The sequence below is a fragment of the Polyodon spathula genome, chromosome 7, assembly GCF_017654505.1.
Source record: "Polyodon spathula isolate WHYD16114869_AA chromosome 7, ASM1765450v1, whole genome shotgun sequence".
Classification (NCBI taxonomy): Eukaryota; Metazoa; Chordata; class Actinopteri; order Acipenseriformes; family Polyodontidae; genus Polyodon; species Polyodon spathula.
In genome coordinates, this window is record NC_054540.1 from 7,140,900 (window position 1) to 7,162,798 (window position 21,899).

Sequence of the window (21,899 nt, forward strand, 5' to 3'; positions counted from 1 at the left end):
TATCTTAATGCGTGCCACACATGCACACACACACACACACACACACACACACACACACACACACACACACACACACAGAAGCTAATAATTTGATCCCACATATTTCTTCTGCTAATTATTATTATTTTTGCTTCTGTACGCTTTACCTTTTTTTTTTTTTTTTTTTTTTTAAAGAATTTATTTTGCAGTATAATTTTATAATAGATATACAAACGAAAACAGCAAGTATGCAAAACAGTTATGGTGGGTTTCCCTTCTGAAGAATGTACGATGCACCAAAGAGCGTTTTTTTTTTTTTTAATTCAGTTTTTCTTCTTTTTTTGTATCTAAAATAGCTTTAGCCGTGTTCTACTGTATATATAGGGAAAAGAACAGTGGGTGCATGTTCTCGTATGGTTTGCTTGCTTTGCTGCCCTCCTCCTCCTCCTTCTCACAGGTTGATGTCTCGGACGTCTGTTGGGGTGCTGGCCTGGTCTAGTTCCTCCACTGCCTTGTTGTCTCCCCTCTGCTGCTGCTGCTGCTGACGGACCTGCCTCAGGTTGCTCACCAGCACTGTCTCAATCTGCTCCTGGCAAGCCTTCAGGCAATCCTGAGTGGAACACAAGGGGGAAAGTTAATTCATTTATATATCTAGGAATACTAAAAGGCCACCTTGTTTTCAGCTGAGCAATGCCCATGATCAGTTCACCCTTACTAAAATGACCTTGGCATTACCATTTCAATACTAAGCACAGGGGCAGCTACAATGCTACTAGGCTGCTGTTGAACCAGAATCCACTGATAATCCTTTTCAGCAGCGCTGGTATTTGTTCCATTGCTGATAATGCAATGGCAATGGTTCCCATTACAGAGGTCACAAGGGAGTTTGCAGGTCTCATGCTTAGTCACAAAACTACCTGTCAATATGTCGCAAATGGTTGTCCTCTGGGGAGAGGCCAAGGACTGCATTTCAGGTGGTGTTCAGGATTGTTCACTGTGCTATGAAGGGAGGCTCCCATTGTGCTTGTTGTATCGATCCCATACTTGACTGTGACCCAGTGGTGCACAACTCTGCCCTCAAGGGCCATTCCAGTACACATTTGTATTCCAACTAGGGCCGCAATTTCAGCAGTTCCCTGGTGACAAGTAAAGTTTTTTCTTCTTTATTTTTTGTAGTGAAAAAGCACACAAACTTAAAAAACACTTGAGTGTAGAAAGGCCATTGAGCGTCCCGAGGACTGACCCCCACCCCCCCCCCCCCCACCCCCCCCCCCCCCCCCCCCCCCCCCCCCCCCCCGCCTCAGGCTGCTCTGTGGTTCTCTACCCAAGCTGTAAGTCGTTCGTACGTGGTTTTTGTAAACATCGTTTAGTCTTTGAGAGGGAGAAAAAGTGAGACACAATTACCCTTGGAAAAAATGCCAGGAATGTAACAGGTTGTGGCTTGTGACAAAAAAAGGCTTTACAGAAACAATTGACATCCACAGAAAATAGCCCAGGAAAAATTGCCCAAAACAAAGTATTGGCACTTGGCTTCAGAACCTACCTCTGGGCAGACTTATTGGTGGCTACTAAAGCATGCTTTTGGAATGCCAGTTCGGGAATTCCTCGTCGTGTTTTTGTCCTTACATGTGAAAATGCTATCAACCAGAAGTATGTGTCGTAGACTAAGGCAGACAGTCTGGCTACTGTTTGGTTCTTTCTCCAGACAGAGCTGCATTCAGAACTGGTGCAAATCAACATATCCAAGAAGGCTAGTCTATCCAAAACTTTAAACACTCAAATCGTAACATATATATTACAACCTGCAGGCAGTACTACCGCTAAAAAGAATCTTAGCAAAATCTCAAGACAAACAGTTTGATAAGATGTATTCAGCAATGTCTTCATTACAAAACAAGGAACTCGAACTTGGACTCAAAAATTCCAGATGTTACAGTGAATATTCCCAGCAGTGAAAGTCAGTTGTTGCTGTTTGAGAGCTTTGTTTGGAAAGTTACCACTGCCATCAGGTTTACTTGTACTTTAGGTTTACTGTACAGGCAAAATATTATAGAACAAACAGAAGAACTGGAAGCACTAACAGATCTACCTTGTGATGAAAAACTAAGCAGTACTAAAGCCATGTTAATTACACCCACGTCTATTCAATACATGAAAGACTTTTAACAAGGTGACAGTCTGTAGGGAACACATGAACCCATTTATACTCATGTTGCAGCATCAAAGGTAAGAAAGCCAACCGAAACACAATTTATATCCCAAACTACCCATTATCAATTCACTATGGGGGATGAGGAGGCACTGTAGCCTGGACATGTAGGGGCAATGGCTGAGAGCTGAGGTGTACGTGTGGGCATTCTCACTAGTGGGAAGAGTCTGAGATGCAGTGGGATGAGGTGAGGACTTGTGGTCAGGGCTAGGAACTGAGTGGCAGTGTAGGCTGCAGGTTAGAGGTGTAGACTGGGTGGTCTAGTGGTTAGAACTGCATAAATGCAGGCGGTTAGGTCTCATGGCTATAGTTGAGTACTGGAAGGCAGTGTGACCTAGTGGTAAGATATGTTCACAGGCCATGTGGTCCTAACTGAGGACTGAGAACCAGTATGGCCCTAGCCCTTCAACAAATGTATCCTCTCCCAGGGGGAGAGAAGCAAGCTAAATTACTTAAGCACTCAAAACTCCCCTACCAAATGGTTTAGCTCTGTAAAGGAATGCTGTTAAAAATAAGGTTTATCAAAAAACATACAAAGAACAATCAATTGTGTTTCAATGAGAGTATACAATTTCATTCAGTCAGCAGTATAATCCTGCTAATTTATTGTCGCTACTTATGAACAATAAAATATATATATATATTTTTCCATTGAATACTGTAAAGAGGAAGACATAGGTACAGTGTTGACTAAACCCTTTCAGCAGTAAAATTCAAGCTAAGTCTTTAACCATCAAGAAAACCAAAAGCAATGCCTAAACTGTACCATAGCTTCCCACTTCCCAACAATATGTGGTCCATTAGTCATAAAAATACATTCCTCTGAGAAACTGAACTAAAGCATAAAACATGTAAAGGAACTGCCTGTGTCTTACCACAAGAATGTCAGCATTTTATTTCTTAAAAGACTTTCTCTCGGCCGCTCTTTTATAGAAATAGTTTGCATCCCGGGCCAAAGCCCAGAGGCCTAATTCAAGAAACTTTAAATGTTTCAATGTGTGACTACTGGAAACATGAAGAACAGAAAAAAGAAACTCTTCATGTTCAGATACTGGCAAAGCTTAGAAGCCACCAGGCAAGTACAGGCTCTGTGTCCCTATCACTAGTCCCTGCCTGTAGTCAACAAAGCTTCAAAAGGTTTGGATCACCAGCTCTGATGCCATTTTACATGCACTACGAAGAAAAGGCCTCTTTTTACTCAGACAGTTGTCAAACCCCAAAGAGGAAGCTACTGAAACACTGACAAACCGAAGGAAGAAGTTAATACTGCAGGAAATATGTGTGAACACAACATTTTGCTGACTCATCATGCTGTCATGCCAATGCTTTATCCAGTAGGCCTCAACCACAGCCCTCAGGGGCCACCTACACAGACACAGCATTTCTTTGGTCTGATACATTCAAAAGTTAACCATGGAAAATTTGAAGAAGAAAAAAAAACTGTCAATTTATATTTACTGTGATCTACTATGCTAACCAGGTGGTAATACTAGGGTAGTGCAATTGAGTACAAGTGTTTATTAGTAAAACCACTGTGATATTACCACTGCAGCAGCACTTTTGCTAACTTTGATGCCATAACACTGTGGTACCATTCAACCAATGGCTTATACCAGTGTACTTCCACTGCGATGTCACTGAAGATTATTTTGTAAGGGTTGTTGTTGCTGGGAATATATGGCAGGTGTCTATTGAAAACAGTGTTAGGACCCAGGAGAATTTCATTAATAACCAAATGTAAAAAATATCTGACCAGTTTGTGTGGTCTAAAACAGGAAGCTTAACCAACCCCACCTTCCCCAACATGTGTCACTAGAAGCCAAGCAGTGTTGGATAAAGGAAGCTAAAGTAGACTGTAGACTGTAAATTAAAAAAAAAAAATAAAACCAGAAAACACATGCACATACACACAAAGCCCTAAGCCTCACTTCTCATTCACTTAAAATCTGCTGCCTCAACTTCCTGTGCTAGCTGGCTCGCCCTCAATGGTGCTGGAGAGCTTCCTTCTATTTGTGAATGGAACTAAGGGCTCACCATCAGAAGCCTACGTTGTGAGCTGCATCCCCTCATTATTGCTACTCATGCATTACACTGATTGGGGAACAGGGAGGTGGTGGTGTTGGGGGGGGTGGGGGTGGGTTGTGCTTGAAACAGATGAATGAGCTTGCTAGCCTCTGCCAACTCAAGCAAGCAAAGACCAAGTAGGAAACCGTCTCATTCTTCTCCTTCCCTTTGAGGCTGTTTTGTCTGTCACTTCCTTGCATAAGAAATGCGGCCGCCTACAACAAATAACACAGGATGAGGGGACTGCGAGTCCTGTCACATGCTTCCCAATTGCAGGCATTTCACACCACAAAAACTGAGATGGTGCCTTAGGGGGGGAAAGAGCGAACTACTCCGTTTTCCACATCATATTCAGATTCCCAGGATCTATTTTTAGTCATGACACAAATATGGCAGGGAGGGAGGGAACTGGGTAGACAAAATGCTTTTTTATCTCCTGGCTTGCTAAACTGATTCCAGTCATGTTCAGTATGTATTAAAAATCATACCCACTGATGAAATCTGACAGATAGCCATAGTTATAGACATAGCCAATTTAGTAAAAAGTATCTCCTTTTATTCACAGGTTGTCAATTGATTTATGAATGAATCCGACATGGTTTAGGGATCAGTAAACCCTTCTAAACTGTTCCTAAAAAGGTTTCCATTCATTCGCCTGCTTCAAAACCCATTTTCAAACACTGTTTCGTGAACTTGGGTGAGTGGAGGCCCCCTTTAACGGAGTTATCCCTTGACACTTGTACGTTTTATTTCAGGGGGCTCCCCTGCTCATGACAGTATGTTAACACCTAGCTAAGTTGATCTAAAGGACATTAGTTCAGTCCATTACTTTAGACTTTGCTCTTGAAACAATACCTTACCCCTGAAGGGGATTTTAATTGATGTGCATGTCTCACTTGACAGCCAATTGCGAGTGATCCTTCCTGCTTTAAGCCCTCTTAAAAGGATTAGGCAGTGATGTGTAACCAGGCATCTGGTAGAGGGCGGCAGTAGGGTCAGGCAGCACAACACTCGCTAAGCTATTGTTTACTTTCACACATGGTCATCATTTCCTTTCCTCACAAACAGGCTGTCTCTATCATCCCCGAACATAACTTATAGCCAAAGAGCAGCACAGGACCAGTGCTTCCCTGTAACAACACAAGTCTGCAACATCTATATAACTCATTCCCAGAATGACCCCGACCTTACGGGTGCACTGCAACTTCCAAACTGAAGCACTTCTGAGTTTTTTATTCTGCATTGAGATTCATGGATCACTTGAGTTGGAACAGTGGAAGGCAGGTCCAGGGGGAGCTATGCTAAGAACATGCTACCCCCTTATACAATGCTGTGTCCACTAGGAAATTGATAGAATTTAACATACACATTGCCTGCAAAGGATATAGGTAAAAATAAGTGACCCTCAACAGTTCTCTCCTAAGGTATGATATACTTGTTCAGTAACTTCTTGTAACTTGCATCAACACACAGATTGATAACATTCAGACAAACGGTTGCTTAGATATAGCCTCCATTAGTGTGACCAGAAATCATGTATGTAATTACTGCAAGTATGTCCTAAAACTTTTCCTACAGAGTTCATGCAAGTCATGATGAGGGAGAGTTCTCAGCGGCAGACATTAGTCCTATCTGCACTGGGAAGCTTCATGGGAAGAAGGGCGTATAAGGCTGTTCCAGGTAAAACGTTGCTTTAACGTGCTCCGAGGACTGAAGGAGGGTGGGACACTTACCACTTCTGTGTTGGTGATCTTGGCCAGCAGATCAGTCAGGTTGTCCCCCCAAAGTGTCCGTTCTCCATCGTCCAGCTGAAGCCCGCAGATAGCAGCCCCAACACTTCCAGTTGCTATCATCGAAGGGGGGTACATGGCGAAGTTGAAGTCTTTAGGCAAAGGAAGAACAACAGTCAGTGGCATTAAACAGAGCAGCCCTTTGAATCAGTAAGGTGGGGCAAGAGACACAGCACTTCTATAGGAAACGCATATTACTCCATAAAGACTGCTTATAAAAATAAAATCACTCAATGATTCTCCAGAAAGTTAGCTCATATATTAGTCAATATATGCCTCTAAAGTTTACCAACAACCCTGTTTCCTGGACTGTGTACTGGCCATAACAGAGCAAGGTTTTTCTAACTAACATTATTATTAATCTGCATTGCTTCACAGCTCTAGAAGAATGCGGCCACACTGAATGCCAATGGCCTTGGCTAATGAGAACCCACATTGCTTGTATACAAGTTCCTTCCATCCCACCATCCCCACCCCGCTTCTTCTGCATAAATTATGAGCTCCCTGAAAAAACCTCGACCTTGGTAGGATGAATAAAGAGCCACAGTCCCCCTTGCCAGCAAGCACCGCTGTAGGTCTATTTTCCACATGCGGTCACAGGAGTGCGTTTGAAAGCCCAATAACCTTGTTAGCCCCTGTCACTGTCATTCATAATGCAAATAAGACAGCTTGCGAATAGGCCGGGGTCCCAGAGGGGAGAAGAAAAAAAGAAAATCTCAGCTTTCCACAAAGTCTGACATCCCCTCTCCTCTTGCTTCTAACTTCCCTTTGTAACAAGCTGCACGGATGGCTTCAAAGCTGCACATGCCCGGTCTTTGTTGTACAACAGGCAGTGATTTGTATCAGTGGCTCTTATTTTTAGCATAATAATTAAGTGATGTAACTGGTGGAGCAAGTGTCTTGCTCAGGAGAGTGTGGCACCATTGTATGAAGTCATCACCTCATCCTGCACTACTGAAAATCATGGCAGTGACCTTTCTGCTGATACGAATTCAACCTGACAGGCCCACAAAGGAATAGGATAGAAGAGAGGTCGTCCATTTTGTACACATGATTTTCCAGCTTGCTTCTATACCCTATTAGCAAAAGGGAAACATTTTTACTTTTATTTGTTTGTTTTTGGCAAAGAAAGTAAGTCTCGCTGTTGCTGGGTCACCTATGGGGTTGAAAACTAGAACAAACCATAGAATAAAACAGCCCACAATTAACATATTTCTATATTCAATTGCAGAGCAAACTGTGTGAAATGGTGTAAAAGGGATTTTAAAATAAAATTTTTGGCTTTCTAAGCTAAACCCGAGCTTGCATGTCTATAACCTCCAGCTATAAGGCCATTTTTTAATAGCATATATGGATTCCTATATGTGTTCCACACTAATCATTATCCTATCTGCACTCTGTATGGAGTTATAGGCTAGTTTCGCATTTGGCCTTAAGGAGAACATTTTGAAAGGTTTTTTAAAGAAATGTGTCAGGCAGCCATATTGGTTTACACACAAACGCCATATTTGAATTCCATATGCTATATTTGAATTCCAATGTCCTCAGGATGATGCCTACCAAGTTCAGAGTTAGTTGGTTTTCAGTTTTCAGACAGAAGCGGTTTGATGTTTGGGGCGCTTTTGAGTGAATTTGCTGGCAAGCATTTTCATATTAAAATACATTGCTGTAACTTATGCTTCGCAACTTGAAGCAGGTTTGATTTTTGATGACATATGCAATGTTTCAGATCAATTGCTTCACCGGTTCCCAAGAAGAAGATTTTGAAAATGCTTTTAAAGAAATGCGTCAGGCAGCTAGCTCTCTTGGTTTACACACAAATACCATTTTTGAAAAAGTCAATTGTACTAAAACAGGGATGGATGATGCTTGTCAATCAACTAAACTGTGTTCAACTGAAGCGGCTTTAAATTTAAGAACAAAATGTAGGTCTGGCCGCCATCTTGTTTTACGAAAGAACACCACTTTGCCATATTTGAATTCCACTGTCCCCAGGATGACGCCTACCGAGTTCTGAGTTAGTTGGTTAAACGGTTTGCAAACAGAAGCAGTTTGATGTCTGAGCGCGTTTTGGCGAATTGGTGGCAGCCATTTTGATAATAAAATTTATCGCAACAACTTGTGCTTCACAAACTTGAAGTGGGTTTGGTTGCTCATTACATATGCAAAGTTTCAGATCAATCAAGACAGATATGTATTTAGAATATGAAATAATTTACTAACTAAAGGCACAGTTTCTGGTGACTAGGTTTATTGCTGCTGTACCCAGATCAAACTTCCTGGTTTCTTCTGTCGCTTCACTCTCAAATTACTCACAGGCTTGGCAGGGGAACGCTGATAACCAAAAAGAAATGTAAAATACATGTTTGACTCAATGTTCATAGCGGAAATGCAAGACTGAACCGATGGGATTGACCTACATGAAATATGTAACCCACCTCCAGCAATTAAAAGTGACTTACTTAGACATTAACACAAGTATGACCATGTCAAAGAACTATTTAGCAGCTACATTCAGGTGTAAACCTTGAGTAATGTAACCTCTGTATTTCTCAGTCAACAAACACAACACTACAGCCCAGCTGCAACTACACCACCGTTTAAGATTGAGGGTCAAATTCTGAGTCAGGCACAGTGCCAGGATAAGTCATGCAAACTTCCCCTCACAGCTCTTCAAGCACACCTCAATCCTGACCTGAGCACCACCTCTGCCAATCAGCCCTGGGCCTCTCTCAAGTACAGACTGTGCTGAGTTACACCAAACTGCAGGGTGTATTTCTGAAGTGGACGAAAAAGTCCACCGAGGACTAACCTGAGACCACCCAACTCATTTCATTAATGACTCGGCCCGCGGCGAATTTAAATCTGTCCTGCATTCACTGTTTACCTCCCTGAGACCTGCAAAAAGAAAACAATCGGGCACTGATCTCCTTCCTTGAGAGCTCCACATAACCTCCCTTAATGAGCTTGTTTCCTCTCGATTATTCTCCAGCTGCCAGAAAACCGGCAATGGTCCCTATCAAGTGCTCCCCCTATTCTGATCCTTACATGTCTCTGCATTTATAATATAGGGCCGTCCTTTGTCTCCTTCCTCCTTTTTTATTTTATCCAAGCCTCAGACAATTTGCATAGCCATGAAAGACTCCCCGAGTTATTAATTAATACTGAATTGGCTTTCACCGCCTTCCAGTATCTGTGAATTACCAAATGAAACTGTGTTATCAAAGGGAAGGAATCAAGAAAAAACAACTTTTTTTTTTTTTTACTGCCAAAGGTTTAGTTGTACAGAAAGTATTTCAATGAAGACAAAGCTAACCTACAGTGAAGCACTGCCAAGCCCTACCCGGTTGCATTTTCTCTGATTCCTACTCTTGGGAGATAAAAATAAAACCACATTCTTTATGTTTTCAATCAACAAAATAGTCAATCTGAGATGTTTGGTGATAATAACTTCTATATGATATGAAACATCATAACAGCTTAACTGAAAGAATATGATTCAAACAGACAATTAAATAATGGGACTATTTTTTGTTAGACTAGACAGTAAAATGAGCACGATTTTCTACACTGATCCATTACGAAACACAAAGGGCCTAACATCTTCCTTTGAAATAACCCTACTGGGGAAAACAATTATGAAGCAATTATTTCATTGCTTGCTTTGTTGCTAAGGCCAACAGAAAGAAATCCACAGAGAGCTCTGGTATGGTCAAAATAGAGACACGTACCTCTAGCCCAGGGAAAACCACTGTAATTAACCCAAATCCGATGAAAACTTCCAAAAGTCAAACTATTTCTTTCTGGTCTAGCTGAGTTAGAGATATATCTGTAATTCAAATGTTATCCTGTGGTCCTGGTCTTTGGTGAAACCCACGTGCACGCTGCACGTGCTACAGAGGATGTTTAGCATTCACAGAGCACATACGACTGAGTGGATATCATTTTCATTTTGTTAATGAAATACTTAGAAATCCACCAGGGAAGTCCCATTTCCACAGGAAATTCCAGTTTCCTGCAACTTCCGTGGAAAATCTGCCAGAGCAGAATTCTACCGGTCAATCAGTCCATTCTGTTGTGAATTAAGACATGAGTTTACAATCTGCATCCATACGCCAGACAACTTCATCCTTCACTACTTTGAAAATACCAAAGACCTCTGAGCCCAAACACACTGCCAATGTGTGTGTTGTACCTTCAATGTGAACAAAATCTACTGGAAATGAGAAATGAGCTAGACCAATAGATTTTTGGAAAATGAGTAACTGCACCTTTCATTTTTTGTATTCTATTGGGATTTTTATACAATGCTCAGTTTGTTTTACCGATATACAGCAGAATCCAATTTATCAAAACTACCCTCTTATCACAACTGCACCAACTCTTCTTTCTTCGAAAATCTGGCTTACCATATTTCTCCAGGGCAGTCTGCATGAAAACAGTTTGACAATAGCTGGTATGCCACTGTTTCAACGGAAGGCTGCTGTTTCAATTGGGAGCCAGGTTTGACTTGTCAAGCAGGAGTGCTGGGAGGCAGGCATGCCTCCAGTGCACTCTGTACTACAGGTGCAACCAGCATTACAAGCAGAGGCTCAGCATGGGAAGCACAACTGCGCCCAGCACTGCAGAGAGGCGTGACAATAGACAGCTAAGAAAACAGGACATCGTCCTTGTACTATTTTACAAGAACAATATACTCCTTTTTTTACTCAATACGTCATATCATATTTAAAGCCTCCCTTCCCCTTTTTTAAAAACTGTTTGATCTCCCAAGATGTCACCCCCCCTTGTGAAAGTAGATCATGCTTTCTTCCCAGTTTTCGGAGTTCTGTCATTGATCCTTGAAAAAATGCCCTAACCTTGCTCAAGAGCGCAGCACAATCCTTTGAAGTGTCCTTGTATTAAATTCCATTATCGATATGCCTTGAAAACAAAAAAGGAAAAAAAGGAGGCTTGGCATGTGAAACTTGCAAACATCTCTTTAAAAATACTACTGGAAGGACTTTGTTTTAATATTATCAGAACTTCTGTTGTGTATGTCAACAGAACTAACAAACAAGCTTCCCACTAGGTATGTCAAAAATAAGACAGCTAACTCTACAAAGCACTCCACCCCACCAAGGTCGACTGCTGTCTAGGCAACATTAAACTGTTGCTGCTTCAGTTAAGAGAGGTTCCTAAACAGTGTAACCAGACTGTCACCTTTATCAATAATGGGTATCAGCTTTATCCCCCCCAGTGTGAGATATAGTACATTGCATTTGCTTTTCTTTACATTCATTCTGTTTGTTGACTGTTCAGTATGCCCAAAAAGAGAACTATATGAAAGATGTTTCCTGCCACTGTGCCATCAAGTGACATCAGAAACAAATGCCTGCTAAACTTGCTGAGCTCTGTTGAAAAGAACTCACAAAGCACAGAGTTCTTTGGTGCCTCCATCAAGTTCTTTTCTGGAGAAATAAAAATAGAAAGAAAGAAAGAAAGAAAGAAAGAAAGAAGGAAAACAAATGGCAAACGTTCCCCCTAGCAACACGCCAATGGGTTTCACAAACAACTCTTAATAGAACTTGGCAGTGGCACAAGGCTTCTCATACCTGTGGCACAAAGGGCAATAAATGTCTGCGCGTGCTTGCGGATCAAAGGCAGCTTATCGCTGGGTAGGGGCAGCTTTTTCACAATGTGTTCAATGAAATCGTGTGGAGTCACCGCCGCGAGGTTCCACTTCAATTTTCCTAAGACCACCAGTTCCCACTCCTAAAAAACAAGAAAGTTACATACATAAATTAACACAAAAAACAAGCAGTTTTTTTTTGGTTTGTTTGTTTTTTTACATTGACTGCGGCTAACGGTACATTCCAAGGTCAACTCGTTTTAAATATTGCCTATACTTAATAAAAATGCTACTGAAAACTTAATGTATAAAATTATGTTGTGATGAAGAGGTCATTTAGACAGACATCCAATTGATGTGCAACTCTATATGAATATATACATACACTCAAGTACAAATACACCTGTGTTCCAATAGTGTCCCAATAATGCAGCTAGATGTCTCTGTTCTTTATCATGCATTTGAAACTTTGTCTAACTTTTATACAAGCCATTAATAAACAGAATTCTGGATTTACACCATATTATGAAGCTATTAGTCACTATGGATTGTGTATTTTTAAGTATGTTTGATGGATTACATAATAGTTTGGTACTTTTTTTAAATAAGTCAAATTCAGTTACATTACTTCACGCATACAAAACATTCTAAAGCCATCAAAACAATAACTAAATATGAATTAAATAACAAGCTGGGTTGAAATTGTCCGTTTTAAGCTTGATGTAGCACTCTTCAAAACAGGATGGAAAAGGATAAGGTTGATCAACACAAGAGATAATACAACACCTTTTTGTCTAAATCATTTAATTTGACTTCTGGATCCACATCTATTGTGCTAATGTTAATCATTTATACCTTATATTCACAGATTACACCAGGGCTGGTCATTGTCATTTTTATGCCATACAGAAACCCTCAGTCTATTTCTCATTTCTGTTCCTTAATGCCTTGCTTTGCATCTCTTTGTTTCGCTCGTCTTCCAGGAAACGCAAACAGAGACACTGATCTCTCGGTTGCCTTCATTCAAGACGCCCCATGCAATGACCTGCCTGAACAAGCAAGGATCGAGGATGGTTTTCACACCCACTTAAAAGTGCCAAAAAAGCCTTCAGTGGCAGATTTACAAGAAAGCATCAACACTTCACTGCTAAAAATAAGACAATATGACAGCAGCTTTAGCTGCTCATAGGCTTCCTGTTCCAGTTGTTATAAGTAATTTAGAAACATTATGAGCCAAAATAAAAGACTAAACCGCTATGGACTGGGGAAAATCCCTAGCCCGACATGCCTTACATGTGCAGTGCGGGGTCCACACGTATGTCTTTCTTTACCGTAATGAAAAGATGTAATACAGATTTGTGTTTAATAGGCAGTTTTATTTGTTGGTAAAATCAAATAAGACAGAGAGGTTCATAGAAACAGGCATGACTAACTAAAGGGATTTTCCACATAACAATGTCTTGGTATATAAATGACTAAACTATTCAATCTTGTTTTTCAGTTCTTGTCTGCATAGTACTGAATTCAGTCTAATCTCAGTTTCTATTTGGTTCATGCAGATAAGTGGAGTGAGAGCAGGTAACAGTGAGTTTTTTATTTTAATATTTGTAAGTAAAACCCAAACATAGTCATCATTGCTGCCAAAACAAGCCCATGGCATGAGTCCAGTTCAGAGCTGGCTTCAGCTCAATACCTTGTCATTGCTGTGGCTTTAACAACAACTGCCGCTAGATGGCACTAATGACTAGCTGAAAAAAAAAAGCCATTCCCGTCATGGGGTTTTTAACTTGACTGCAAAGTTTGCATAATTGTATGGATCCTTTGCATTATTATACGCTAAAATTCCAGTGATGATATCCAAAATACCAATGCAAAATACTTATTTTTATATACCTATAAGCACGCAAGCCAAAATACAATGAGATAAACTCAAAGGATTTCATTAAAAAAAAAAAAAAAATCTTAGAAGGCACACACACACACACACACAGTTTCATTGACTAAAGAAATGATCTGGTATTTTATTATTATTGATAGCTTAATTTACGCCAATCATTGTACAATGCATAAATATAATGCCACAAACATTATGCATTAGTACTGATTAAAACCAATGTTATTAAATTCAGTGGAACTATTTTAGCTGTATTAAATATAAGCTAGTAAAATCAACCAAAAAAAACAAACAAAAAGAAAACATGTGCTGCTTACCAGCAGCTCTTGAGGTTTGATGGAGTTGTCAGTATAGATGCAGAGTTTCTCTGCAGTTAAGGGACATGTCTCTTTCAATTTGGATGCCAGGAACATGCAAACTGCCCCCAGCAACTGCAGATTACATTTTCTGGTGGGGACCACGGCTAAAAATCTGTCCAGGTAGTTCATAGCCAAGGGAAAAACTTCTTCTTCACACTTCTGCTCCTCACAGACCTGCCGAGAAAGACAAAAGCGAGCTCAAACTAAACGCAGGAAATCAAACTCCGTTTTTATTATTAAACTTTCTACTTGCAAAACTAAAAAGAAAACCCGATCCGAAATAAAATTAATGTGCTTTAATCCTCTCAAAATAAAGCTGTACAAAAAGCAGAAAAAAGCAGCTAGGGAACCCGTAAGGTATAGCTCCAGTCGAACATCATATGATCGATACGTTGAAAAGTAAATACACTAATTTTTGAAGGACTGAAAAAGTTCCCCAGCACACACTGTCAATATACTCGTATTGCTTTGGTTCATTCACTAAGAAATGAATTCAAGTCACAACCATCCAAGCCAAAAAACACTCAGCAGCAGACTTCGGGAACCCATTTTTGATTTCGTCATATTTTCAAAAAATATTTAAAAATATAAAAAAAATACCTAGAGCCCAGATTTCAACACCCTAATGTGACCAAGGGTCTCCCACACCATTCCCGACAATTGATAAGATTAAATAACCAAATTAAGTATGACAAAATTCTAATTTAAAAGTTGGTGCCCTGCGTTTGCTGCCGACTGCGTCACAGCTCAGACAAAATAATTATTTTAAAAAATAATTAAAAATCGTAGGAACGGAAAAAATAAACAAATTTAACACGGAAATAAAGAATAGAGTGTCTACTTTATTCTCTCATCGATTCCAGGTGGATTTTTGCAAACGATTGTCAAAAACCGAACATAATTCCGAAGTGACATTTTGGAAAGGAGCGAGACAATCATACAGGTCTGGGGCCCGTATCCCCTTACAGAAATAAATACTTTAGAAAAATATATATAAAATACCTGTCGCGTTTTCCGAGAAAACTTTTCTAAGGATCGATATCTATAAAGGGTTGCCTATCAAGCCATGTGTGTTTTAAAAGTTGTTATCAAGGTTTTGCTAGGGAAAAGTCCGTCAGAATAAAACATGAGCAGTCCTGATCATTATGAAACCAACATGGCGTTATTCTAGGATCGTTGCACGTATTGAGCTGCATACGTGTGCATGGAAATATTTATTCGAAGAAACTATATATATTATTCTTGATCAGCTTTGAGACACCTTTTCCAATGCCATCGACCCCTTCATTTCACAGTACGCATTCTCCGTCTTTGCAAAACTTTCCCAGTAGTTTTCCTCACTCTTGTAGACACATACAGGCTTGCCCGGGGGGCACTTTAGAACACGCCGAATCAATATTAAAAAAAAAAGTTAATTAAAAAAAAACAGTAAAAAAATAAATACGTGTAATCCCGGTACATTCTTCTAGAAACCCATACAACAAAACCCCTTTTCGTTCTAAACCTGAATAGGTTCTGATCTTAAGAAAGTTTTAGAAGCTTAAGAAGGTGATCAGCAGTTAAGCCGGGTCTCTTGTACAAACCTCCAGCATCCAAGTCGCAACCATCCTCCTCATAAAAGGCTGAATGTCCTTCTGGATGCATTTGAAATAAGAACACTGTGGTAGAAATCGTTCTTCTATGGTTAACAAATTTAGCAAAACCCGATCATCATACAGAAGGTTTGGGTCTGGACCGGCTCTCCTGACGGTGTCTACTTCGCAACAAAGCAGCTCCATTATTTTGTTTAAAATTATACTATAATATCTATATATTAAAATGAATATATTACAAAACAAAACAAAAAAAAAATACTGGAAACAAAAACTTTAAAACAACATATAACCGGGACTGCAGGGCTTTCCAGCACACTCCTGCCTCCCTTCAAAACTTTTTCCCCTCTCTCTCTCTCTCTCTCTCTCTCTCTCTCTCTCTCTCTCTCTTCGAAGCCTATTGAACGCGAAGCGAGTGACGCAAACTCACTAGGGCAGATCTCTTAATATGTAGAGCAGCTGGCCAGACGTAACACACACACACACACACACACATCACGTTTTCTTCTTCTTCTTCTTCTTCTTCTTCTTCTTCTTCAACTACCTATTACTCTTCTTCAAGCCAACAAGGAAACAAAGGTGTACAAATAGTGTATATATTAACACCTTTTAAACCGACCCCCCCCCCCCCCCCCCCAAAAAAAAAAAAAAAAAAACGCAATTTAATTTGTTGTGTAGAATAATGCCCACTCATAACTGAACTCTAAGGTCCCTCAGAACGAGAATTCTGTCACTGTAATCCGGGAGTAGCACACAAAGTGTGTGTGTGTGTGTGTGTGTGGGGGGGGGGGGGGGGGGGGTAATTTATTTTTTTACAACCACGCTACCCCACCCAACCCCGCCCTCAACATAGAACTCTTTTTAATAGAAGGACTGACGAACTGACGTCATTTGCAAAACAAGTGACTCGGAGCCCTCGACCCCCCCCCCCCCTTTAGAAAAAAAGACCTATCTTTTATACATAGCTTGTGGTCTGTGAGATAGCTTTCTAGGAAATCCAGCCCCATGGTTGCATGTGTAGAGCTTGCATTATAGATAGCACTGAGACTTCCACTAAGTTGCAGTGCAACAAACACACTGGCCTCTAAATGCTGTATAACATACTTTCCAGAAAACTGCCATTCACTTTTAGCTGTATATGCCTAGTTACCGTAATTGTCTGTTTTGCATATGTTATAATCCATCTCATCAATAATGCATGGTACATAATGCATATGTTGTAACCTGCATGGTTCAATCCAATGTAGCCGATGTGTTATTTTAAGAGACATCACAATACCGTAAACACCAAGGGCAGTTTAAATTATGTATACCGGCGATGCTTCTTGTATTTCAATAATTAAGGTTATCAGATCACAGCTTCTCAAAATAGCACTTACACGTTTATTATATATAGAAATCACTAGCCACAGCTGTCTATTATGCTGCTGCAATCTTTTTCAATAGAAAACGTGTTTTATTTATTTATTTTTAAAGGCGGCTCTTTTTTGGTGCATAAAAACTAGAGAAATTCAAGGAAACGTGACTTTGGTCTTATTAACACATTTACCTTTGACTTTCACCCTAACAGACTAATAGTCTTCAGCGAAGAGTTAATATAAAGTCCTGGTTATCCTGGTTATCGCAGAATTGATGCAGCATGGTCATTCACATTATGGGTGCTAACGTCCTTAACACTCGTAAGAAAACAATGTAATGAGTTATGTTTTAAGTCATACTTTTTTCTCAGCTTCTCCTGGTTGAAATGCTCATAGATGACATGCCTTAAATGCTGTAGACTACCCTATTTATCAGCAAATGGTGGGTTGTATGCAAAGGTGACATATGTCTGGATAGCACCTTTTGATGATTTCAGTTTTAAACCAGAGGCACTGGAACAATCTTTAAAGTGGGGGTGCTGAAAGCCATTGAACAAAACTATAACCCCTGTAGATGATGGAACCCATGCAAAGCCAAGGGGGTGCTGTCGCACCCCCAGCACCCCTAGTTCCAGCGCCCTTGTTTTAAACAAATATATAAGCTATCGATTCAAACTTTACATTTATGATTGTGTGTGCATTTCAGCGTAAGTGATTTATGGTACCCTCTCAACACTTTCATAAACTGCGAACTATCTCTTTAAAAAAGGCAGTTTTGGTTTCAAGATTGTACTTCCTCTCCTCGCAGCCGCTATTATGTATAGCCAATAGTTCTGTTGCGCGCCGCCGCTGCGCGCGCTGATTGTTACCGGGCAGACTTCTAGCCTGCCTGCAAACATTCATACCGTGCCGTTCATTCCGACGTTCATCTGAATGAAGAAACTTTTGTTCCCTGTTTTGTAAAGAGATGCACATGTTCTCTCTTAATTTCACCAATAGAATGCTGAATGTTTAGTCAAACGTAGAAACGTCCCGCTATTACCAGCCGTATACACCTGTTTCTTAAAAAAAAAAAAAAAAAAAAAAAAAAAAGACAAATACAACTGCAAAATAAATAAATAAACGTTTGTGGTCTGAAATCATTTTTTTTTTTACCTATTGTAAAACAAAACTAACCGCGCATACAACTTAAATACCAATATGGCCTCTACATTGCAGTTTACTGACATGGGAATTAAAACACAGGCTTTGTTGTATATAACACACAATCTCATCTGCGCTCTGTTTTAATAACACGAAGCCTAAACATATTTGCGCACTAAATGGTGTTTTATTTTTTATTTATTATTTTTTAATTTTTTCTACGAGACTAAAAATGTATTCGATGTTGCAAGTCAATAACAAAATTTCATATTAAAAAAAAAAAACTTTTTTTTTTTTTGTTGGCACACGAATGTCCATATATGCATATTTTGTAATTATTTATTTACTATAATGCATGTGAGCTTAAACATGAGTAACTTACATGTTCTTTTTTAGCCGTTTAAACCGAAACAAACAAGAGGCTATTTTGCTGTTCATTGTCAGACCCAAGAAAAGGCGAACATCAAACAAGAAGCCGGAATAAACACGAATTCCCAGACTTTGACAACTTATTGAATGGAAGCCTCTGGGTAGAACTGACCCCACTCGATTCCTTCTCATATCTGCTGCACCGTTTATATGAACTACGACATCACCACTCTTCAGCGAAGAGGACACTGCGAACTGACCAACACACCCCATCTGAATATATTTCACGCCACTGTAAAGCGTCGTACAAAATCAAATATATATTTTTCTTTTTTGTTTTTACTAAGAAACACCACCTTGACTGACCGACCACTTCGCAACGTGGTTATACGTTATGTATACAATGTATATTTATAGTTGACTGAATGTTTATCTTTCCATGAGAAGGCTTGACAACAGTGCACATTTTGTGTTTTCACCTGTCAAATCTTTACTATTATCAAATGTTATATAGATTTAAAAAAAAAAAAAAAAAAAAAAAAAGTTAAAAAAGACAAATATTAATATGACTGGTTAATCCCTTGTTAGTTTAGCAGAATATAATTCTGATAATATATTTGAATGTATTTGAAATGGTTGTGTGGATGATGCTCGCTATGGTCCCTGGTTAAAAACATGCTACTATTTCATTGAACTATGCCATGGGCTAAACATTTATAGTCATTCACCCATTCATACACGTGCCGAAGGCATTGATGTGTTTTTCATACATAATGACATTTTGAAATTGAGACAACAGATGTTTAACAGTCTAGGCTCAAAGATAAAAGTGTGCCATATGTTAAGCAAAGAAGAAAAAAGTTCATCGCATTTTTTTTTTTAAATGGACAATCGGGGTTAAATGACACGAAGTGGAGTTTTAACAATATAGCTCAACAGCTGCTGATGAAATCAAATCAAATAAAAGGTGCATCATTAATAAGACTACAGTGATACCTTGTTCTGTACACACAATAACATTTCGTTTGAGAACTCCTTGTTTTACTAATGGATGTTTGACTATCAGTTTCAGTTTAGTGGCTGCAGTTTGTTAATCTGGCAGCGTTTCTGTAACACGAGGTAAGGGCATGTTACACCCAGTCACCTGTAAAAAAGAAAAAGGCACAGCTAACGACACCCCCTTTCCCTGTACAGCGGCGGCTCTTAACTGTTCTTCGTATGCAGGCACTTCAAGTTACACGCAGTTTTTCCGCGGATTTCTTACGTCACCGCACTGTTAAAAATTGGGCAAGGATTCCAAATCCACTTCCTCTAGCTCTCAAACGAGCGGACGGGGACAGCCACAAACTTGTACTGTGAGACAGGATGAGTGAGTGGAAACACCCAAAACAAGTTATGCAATCAGAAATAATCGTTACTTTTTTAAAAATAGTCTTATTTTCATTAATGGATTTTTTTTTAAAGTTTAATAATACGTGCAGCATTCCACGACTGTACTTAAACAGCATTTGTATAATTACATCACTTAACTTAAAGGGTACACCGATACTTCAAAAGATGAACACTGGATATAGCCATGATGTGTGAAGATAGATTAGCTGGCTGTTTCACTTATAACTAGTTTTTCAATAAAACCCACTGCTTATAGTTTACCTCCTGCTTCCATGTGCCTGGAGGGAGAACGCAGTTTTGTTTGCCTCTTTCTACATACTTTACCGTACTGTATTTTACATAATACATCTCTTGCACGCTCATAGCATCTCCAACCTCAGACTTGGCAAGTGTGCATTTTATGACCTGTTTAAATGTTAAACTGCTAAAATACATTTGAACGGAATAGGCGCGTGAGGTCCCTTTGTGGTTACACTGTGAGTGAGCGCCTGTTTATTGCACATTTCACATTAACAAGATTGAACATTCTGTGAATCTGTTTAATAGAAATGCGTTCAGTACACGTTCACGTCATGTTCTTTAAACTTAAAACGCAGCTCTACAGAATAGGTCCAGAAATGGTGATGGTGTAAGTACGTTTATACAAATACTTTTTAAATTTGCAATGTTACTATCACTAGACAATGTTTGGATAAATCAATGCATCAATATTCACGTTCTGTACTTTATATATTTGAAGTCCCAAAAGTAGTTTTTACCAAAACAGAAATAATTTTTAAATGAACTAATTAACTTAAGGCACCCATTGACTTTATTATTATTATTATTATTATTATTATTATTATTATTATTATTATTATTATTATTATTATTATTATTATTATTAACTTTAGTTGTGGAGAACAGTGAACATTTACATTAAGTTTGTAATAATAATGATAAGCATTTTTAATTAGTTTAATAAAACAAACATCAAAAATATAAAAAACGAGTAACATAATGAATTAATTTAATACCATTAACCCTGCAATTGTATGCCAACTGTAAACATACTGTAAACAAGTGTTTATCTTGCATAATCTAAAATTTCTTGTTGCAATATCTGATTTAACATAATTTATCAGAGAATGGGAGCTCTTACACACATGTTTATGTTTTCTTATTGTTTTACATCTATATATTTTTTTGTGTGTTAAATTAAATTAATAGATAAAATACTAACTCATGTATCTCATAGATGCTGTATGTTGAATTTAAGCCATTTGACATTAATGTTTCTAATTGCAAAATGCTGGAAATGTTTTAATAAATATAAATGAATAGTTTATAGTGCTTTTAAACAATCTGAATCCCATTCTTTAAATGTTATATGTATGACAACCATCTTGTGAACTAATAATAAACAAGAGGTTTGGGAACTTGCTGTCAAAAATATGGTAGAAAAGACCACGTTATAAAGATTATACAACAAAAAAGATCACAAACACTTCAGTTCCTGCTCAGGGAGATACAGACCTGCCAGAGAGTGCTGTTCAGTGTTCCATGCATTTAGTTTACCATTTTTGGGAAGCCAAAACCATCATGCTTGGAATTGCTATACAAGGATAGAGCTGTTGATTTACAAATAAAATAAAGAATGCTCGGCTGTTCCCAGGTATATTTCAAGTACACGTCAAACCCTGTTAGAGAAAATTTGGTTTTTCAGTGTGACAAACCTGACCATCAATAAAACACATATATTGCTTGTAGATTACATTACACATGAAAGATTGTTAAAATATTTTTGGTTCTTTGTTCTAACTTTAGATTAATCAATGCCTACCTTTTCAAATTACCATCCACTGGGCAGGAAAACCTTTTTACATTACTTACAATGTTTGCAATATAAAGTTGATATTGTACTGTTTGTAAAAGCATTTGAAATACTGTATCATTACTTTTAAGGTTAGAATAAAGGGTTTACGAAGAGCCACTCAACACATTGATATCCTGACAGCAACTGGTTAAAACAAAATAATAAATAAGGACTTATGCAACAAAGGCTATAACCAGTGATGTGGTGTGTTTTCATTTAGCAGGATTTTGAAAACAACTGTAAAGGTTTGGTTGATGTAACACTGTAAAACAAATATGCATGTA

General features: G+C 38.9%; 1 protein-coding gene across 2 annotated transcripts; it reads right to left on the reverse strand.

Moving 5' to 3' along the window:
* Positions 1-42: 42 nt before the first annotated feature.
* On the reverse strand, positions 43-15,867 carry LOC121318077 (G1/S-specific cyclin-D2). 2 transcript variants are annotated; one of them, XM_041254337.1, is made up of 5 exons: positions 15,490-15,867; positions 13,865-14,080; positions 11,637-11,796; positions 5,986-6,134; positions 43-589 (listed from the first exon to the last, which is right to left on the reverse strand). In XM_041254337.1, exons 1-5 carry the CDS (start codon positions 15,682-15,684, stop codon positions 431-433), a joined length of 879 nt encoding a protein of 292 aa, XP_041110271.1. In that variant the 5' UTR covers positions 15,685-15,867; the 3' UTR covers positions 43-430. The 2 variants fall into 2 exon arrangements, with proteins under 2 accessions (XP_041110271.1, XP_041110272.1); XM_041254338.1 differs by lacking the exon at positions 15,490-15,867 and adding an exon at positions 14,909-14,984 and having other exon boundaries at positions 44-589.
* Positions 15,868-21,899: the final 6,032 nt, after the last annotated feature.